This window comes from Alosa alosa, chromosome 13 (genome assembly GCF_017589495.1).
Source record: "Alosa alosa isolate M-15738 ecotype Scorff River chromosome 13, AALO_Geno_1.1, whole genome shotgun sequence".
Classification (NCBI taxonomy): Eukaryota; Metazoa; Chordata; class Actinopteri; order Clupeiformes; family Clupeidae; genus Alosa; species Alosa alosa.
This window is the reverse complement of record NC_063201.1, coordinates 23,169,206-23,176,374: the sequence shown is the minus strand read 5'-3', so window position 1 is coordinate 23,176,374 and position 7,169 is coordinate 23,169,206. Positions and strand designations below refer to the sequence as shown.

General features: G+C 47.2%; 1 protein-coding gene across 1 annotated transcript in view; it reads left to right on the top strand.

Moving 5' to 3' along the window:
• erfl3 (Ets2 repressor factor like 3) overlaps positions 1 to 6,880 on the top strand; it is a 37,983-nt gene extending 31,103 nt beyond the window's left edge. The window contains 4 exon segments of the mRNA XM_048260801.1: positions 2,758 to 2,873; positions 3,375 to 3,787; positions 3,790 to 4,371; positions 6,581 to 6,880. Of these exon segments, the coding sequence (XP_048116758.1) occupies positions 2,758 to 2,873; positions 3,375 to 3,787; positions 3,790 to 4,371; positions 6,581 to 6,817 (1,348 nt within the window). The 3' untranslated portion in view covers positions 6,818 to 6,880.
• The last annotated feature ends 289 nt before the right edge of the window (positions 6,881 to 7,169 follow it).

The following is a 7,169-nucleotide window of genomic DNA, read 5'->3' as shown; positions in this document are numbered from 1 at the left end:
ACACAGGAGCTATAGGTTAAGAGTGAGCAGGATTATCTAATGGACTGGGGGGATCTGAAGGAAAGGCAGAGAGTTATGTAAAGAGATGGACAACAAAGGCTAATACAGCTGCACTGCACTGAGCTGTGTGTGTGTGTGTGTGTGTGTGTGTGTGTGTGTGTGTGTGTGTGTGTGTGTGTGTGTGTGTGTCTGTGTCTGTGTGCGCGCGTGTGTGTGTGTGTGTGTGAAACCATGCTCCTGTGACAGAGAATGAAGTTATGTAAGCGGATTAGAGGAGGAGGGCCTTTATTGGTGGGTTAATGTGTTATATAAAGAGATGGACTACTGGTCACACACACACACACACACACACACACAGACAGACCTGAGTGACCACCACTACCCTCACAAGACCCTAAAACACGCGCTGGCAGACAGTCACACGTGCACTCACACTGGCACACACACACACACACACACACACACACACACACACACAAAATGATGTACCCTCTTTTTCTGTGTTTCACACTCTCCCTCCCCTCCCCATTCATTCATTCTACAGCGATCTGTACAAGACCCCCACACACACACACACACACACACACACATTCAACAGCGATCTTCACAAGACCATGCCCTCACACACACATACACACACTAGGAATGCAACGGTTTTCTGTATTTTATTGAACCGTTGGGTACGCCCTGTTCGGTTCGGTTGACCCAGGTGAACCGCGATATTTCTGTATGCGTGACATTAAACTTTTAATTTAATATTTGGTTATAATGAATGCACGCATGTATTGGGCGTTAGACATGACTGCTTAGGACCCAGGGGATGAGTTCTGCTCAGAGTGTGTCTCCACAACCATGCAACAACCAATCAGAATTTTACTGACTTTCCCAAGAGCCAATCAGCGCTCTGAATGCAAATGCTGGAGATCCATGTGAGGGGAAGCAAAACTTTCCCGGTTGCACGATTGTGGCGAGTCAACAAGAAACAGAGAAAAGAACATTTGAAGAGGCACCGTCATCTTACAAATCTGCTGTATGGGAACATTTTGGCTTTAGCGTGGAGTACGATGAAAAAGGAAAAAAGATCGTCAGCAAACAAAGCACGGTGTGCAAACATTGCTTTACTACGATCGCCTACTCCACAGGTAACACATCCAACATGTTGAGCCACTTCATGTCCATGTTGTGCAGTCACAATATCACCTGCAGTGGAGAAAACTCTCTCACTTGCAACAGAGGTTCCAGGGACACAGAGATCTGGGGAAATTTGAACTGATTTATTTTCCACCACTGAAAAGGATCACCATCCACATGAAGGCAATCAGCTGCTTTGTATAAGGAAACCTCTTCCTCAATAGTTTTGGCGAGTGATTTGGTTAGCTGCTCCTCTGTTGTTTTGAAAAGATCCCCAAGTAGCTCTGACATGGCTGTCTTCTTTTGAGGAGGGGATATTGGTGATGGTTGCTCTTCCTCTGTGGATGGTCCTGCTTGTACCGCTTCAAACTGCAAGAATAAATACAGAAATTATTATTATTATTATTATTATTATTTTGAATGTTGACATGCTTGTCTTTTTACAGAAGAACCTCAAACTAAAGGAATAGATTTTTACAGGGTGCTAACTTGATATTGCACTTTGTGGCAAGTTTAGCAAGTTATGCTACCTGTTTGTATCAGAGGGCTAGCATTTCCTATAAGACTGCAGGTAACAATAAAGTTCAATATTCTAATATTTTGGATGCTGCACTTTATGTTGTTAATGTTTACATTTTTAAACTACCTGTTCATTACAGGGGTCAGGGCAGGCACTCCCCTGAAGTGTGTCATAACAATGTTGCCAAACTATCCTGACTGGATGCTGCACTATGTTTATTTGATATGGTTTCAATGTAATCAAATATCTATTTGATACTGCACATTACAGTACCACCTCACAATTATTGACAGAAGTTGGGCAATTGTCCACCAATTTCTTTGATACATTTTTTGATTTATATCTAATTGTTTGTTGTTGTTTGTTCTGTTGTTCTTTGAGGGTGTATTTTATTTAAGTGTGTGAATGACAATGTTTGGTCTTTGAGTTTACTGAATAAAGTTAATGTTTACATTTCATATTACTTGACAGTAGCCTATACTGCACTTTACTATATTTAATATTGCCTGTTTTTGACAGTTTTTGCCTGTTTTTGACAGGAGGCAAGAAGTGTTCCTTGTTTAAAATAAATTTTGTGATTTGACTTCATCTGTGCCTTTTTTACATTTAATATTTTCTTTACATCGAAATCGAACCGTTACCGTGGGCCAAAAACCGTGATACAAACCGAACCGTGGCCACACTGTACCGTTGCATCCCTAACACACACACATACACTCATACTCACGCATACAGGCATAATGTGCTATAGTAAAACACACACACACACACACACACACACACACACACACACACACACACACACACATGCATACAAGCATAATGTGCTATAGTAAAAACACACACACATATACACACACACACACACATTTGCACTCATGCATACATCCTTGTTTATTCACACACTAATAGACACACATATCACATTGGCATGCACACGTGTGTGTGTGTGTGTGTGTTTCTTTCTACGTGTTTGTCCTTTTCTATTTCTGCTTTTTCAGCTTTCTGTTTCCGTTGCGTGTGTGTTTGTGTGTTTCAGGTGTGTATTTCTGGAGTGAAACATCTTGACGCTCTCTCTCTCTCTCTCTCTGTGTGTGTGTTGTCAGATATTACTATAACAAAAGGATCCTGCATAAGACTAAAGGGAAGAGATTCACCTACAAGTTCAACTTCAACAAACTGGTGCTCGTCAATTACCCGTTCATAGACATGGGATCTACAGGTACACACACACACACACACACACACACATATACACATACATACTGTACACTCACACATACTCTCTTTCACACACACATACACACACACACACACACACACACACACAATTACATACTCACTCACACTCGCACACACACACACACACACACACACACACACACACACACACACACACACACAATTACTCACTCACACTCACACACACACACACACACACACACACACACACACACACACACACACACACACAATTACATACTCACTCACACTCGCACACACACACACACACACACACACACACACACATACACACACACACTTACATACTCACACACACACACACACACACACACACACACACACCATGCAGTGCCCAGGGCCTCTCTAGCTGTGTTTGCATGTGCATGTGGGCTTTGTTTGGGTTTTATGTTCAGTGGTGTGTGCGTGAGGGCCCAGATTCTCAAACAGGACAAGACTTATTTCTCTCTCTCTCCCCCAGCTGCAGGTGTTCCTCAGAGCGCTCCCCCGGTGCCCAGTGGAGGTGGGGGCACACACACACACTCTCACACACACTTCAGCTTCCCAGCGTCGGCGGCGGCGTGTGACCTGGTGTCCCCTGCCGAGGCCGAGGGGCGGAGCCCGGGCATGTTCGGCACTCTGGGGCGTCGCCTGGCGCGAAGCTCCGCCTCCGACTGCAGCGATGGAACCTCGGGCAACTCCGAGGTGGACGAGGGGGTCAGCGGGGGCCCAGAGGAGCGCGAGCGTCTCCGCGCCGCTCTGCTGCACCCGCGCCTATCCCACGAGGCCGTGCTGCGCTCTGTGTATGGCGGCGGTGGCGGACCCTCGTCTGTTCACCCCTGCTGCGGATCGCCCCCCCCGCCCTGGCCGAGAAGTCGCTTCCCCGCGTCCCCCTCACGGGGCTGCTGCCCCCCCTGTCCCCTCCCTCTCGGGCTGACCCCAACCGACAGCAGCTGGCCTACAGCCCGTCGCCCTCGCCCCTGCTAGGCTCCTCCCATTTTTCCTTCAGCGCGGAGGACCTGCAGCGCCTCCTGCAGGCGCAGGCGCAGAGCGTCTACAACTACCACCTGAGCCCCCGCGCCTTCCTCAACTACCCCCACCTGCTGCTGCCCCACCACGGGGCAAACGCCGGCCGCCTGCCTCCGCAGCGCTCACACCCCGCACCCCCCCTCTCCCACCCACACACACTCTCCCACGCACTCCAGCTGGGCGAGGACTACACACACGCCACACACAACACCCACGCCACACACTCCTCTCCCTACAAGTTCAAGCTGCAGCCGCCGCCACTGGGCCGTAAGATGCGTGAGGGGGGCAGGCAGAGCTCGCTCTCTTCTAGCTCCACATCCGGCCTGGGGTCATCGCTAGGGTCATCGCTATCCTTTGGCAGCGACCTAAGCTCCGCCTCCGGATCCGGACTCGTCTCCCAGTCCTCGTCTACGGGCTCCCTCAACAGCGCCGGGCTGCCCAAGATCAAGGTAGTGTAGTCACACACACACACACACACACACATACTGTACACTCACAGACACACACAGACACACACACACACACACACACACACACACACACACACACACACACACACCAAACACATACACACACACACACACACACACACACACACACCTCACTCACACTCACACACGTGCACACTGTACACACACACACACACACACACACACAAATCACACCAGGGCTGTGCAGTGCGACATATGTTTGTGCGATAGATGATTTACCAACGTAGCACTGGTGCGATACAGTTTTGCTTATGGCAATACAATGCATCCGTGTGAGACTGACAGGGAGGCTACACCAATTACCTTCTACTGTGATCAGTGCAACTGGCTACACCAGATGTGATAGCGGCGCGTATGTTAAAAAAAATAGACCCGTCTCCTGTTTTTGCATGTTGCAAGCAGAGTGCTTCAGTTACGCGCCCGGTGTAGGCTCCCTGTGAAACGCTCCCTGTGAAACTCAATGTAGGCTACTTTGATTTCAACTTGGTAGTTGTAGATTCAACTAGGTAGTTGTCTACTTGTTTGTAGGCCTAGTATCCAAACAATCCAACTCCAAATCAAACAACACCTTGCAAATTAGTGATAGCTATGTTTAGCCTAAAGCGAAAATATCCTCCAACCGGGCCGAAGTGAATTCAGATTAGGCAAGCAGAGGTAAAAGTTTGTGGCAATCGCCTTGTTGCTTTGCACTTTTAGTTCAGTTTAAAATGAACAACTTAGCGTAAACGTGCTAATTACCAACCATTTCCAACAATGATGTTTTTTAATACTTCAAAATAACATTTGCTAAATAAACCTTACATTTTCAGTAGCCATAGGTGTGTAGATTTGAACAAAATCTAGTTTGGTTCTTACCCGGGCTTTTACTGCCTGAAATATCCGATTTTGTTTACCACGCTCGGAGGTTAGTGCTGGGCTGGTGGGTGCTTATTCCCAACCTTTCTCAGGCACATGAACGGCAAATCAAAAATTCCACTGAGCTCCAAGCCGATTTGTACACGCAGCCTTACAACACTGTTTACAGCTCTTCGAAATCACGTAAAAATGTAATTTTGGTACATAGCTAATTTAGATAAATTATGGTGTGGGTGCTTGTGTTTCTTTAGGAATCCGCCGTCTTGGTTTGTATAGAAATGAATATTAAGTGACATAAACGTAAGAGGTTGGACATACGTGACGGTTGGTAATATGTGACGTACCTATAGTATCCAAATAACACTATTCAGATCTAAATTTCAAAGAAAAAAGTCCACCAGGACGTTCACTTCTATATCTGTGATATGAAGCCCACTTCATGCTCTATGCGCAACATAGTCTCGCTTAGTAGTGCTTAATAACCTATACAAGAACATTATCGGTTCCGAAAAAACCTTTACGACACTTTAATTACGACTGCGTTAGCCACAGATCTTCAGTTATCTTCAGTAAGGCTACCCACTGCGTATGTAACAGTCTAGGGATGCATTTCATGAGTGCACTGTTTAACATGTCAGTTAGCACCACTAGTTAGATGTAAAACGGTATTTCACTCGTGCAATGACAATAAGGTTAAATGTACTCTAATCTAAAAACTTAGAAATATAAACTAAACGTGAATTAAATCTTAGTGGAATAAAATCTTCAGCACATCTTCTACTTATTCAAAAATAAATGAACTGACTTCCAATGCATATGTATAAGAAAAATTAACAAAAAATGGCATGACCAGTCTTCCTGATACCCGTTGAAAAGTCGAACTGTATGGAACTGTCAGGGATTGTTTTTTTGTTTTTTTGTTTTTACAAAAACACAACAACCAAATAACATCATGCTGATAGATTTTGAGATCTTCTCAAAATATATAGAAGATATAGATCTTCTCAAACACAATGTAGCCAGGCGAGATGTTTGCAACTACATGACCTTTTATCAATTTAGTTGCAGTAGGCCTAGATCCCAACCACAATTGATGAACTGTGATGAACTGTAGGGTACTTGTGATACTACCCTCTGTAGCACCAGTGCTACTTGCAAAAAAAGTTAACGTACAGCCCTGCACGCACACACACACACACACACACACACACACACACACACACACACACACACACATATATCAGACTCCTGGCTGTGTTGACGTGTGTGTGTGTGTGTGTGTGTGTGACCCTGCTCTTTCCCTGTTTGGCAGGTGGAGCCCATCTCTGACATCGAGTCGGAGGAGGAGGTACAGGTGACGGATGAGAGCGATGAGGAGGGGGATGAGGATGAAGACTTCAAGCCCTTCTCCTCTTCCTTGCAACAGCACCACCTTCATCATCATCATCATCATCAGCACCACCACCACCACGGGCACCATCATCATCGTCCTCACCTTGCATGCCAGCCCCATCGCCATGCCAACGGCAGCGCCCACCCCCGCACCTGAGGAGGACCCGGACGAGGAGGACGTCTTCAAAGCCCCCGCCCCTCCCCTCACGCCGCTCCGCACCGCCCCCCTGCCCCCCCTGAAGAGCGAGCCGCTCGACCCCCCCCTGACGCCCGCGACCCCCCCCGCTCAGGGCCAGTGCATCCCGCTGAAGCTTCGCTTCAAACGCCGCTGGACGGAGGAGCAACGCATGGAGACCAACAGCGTGGAGCAGGACGACAAGAAGCTGTGCAACACTGGAGCGAGGGATAGAGAGAGAGAGGAGGACGACAACAAGCTGTGCCCTGGAGTAAGGGACAGAGACAGAGAGGAGGAGGGGGGGCAGGAGGAGGACTTGGAGGGCCACCCTCAT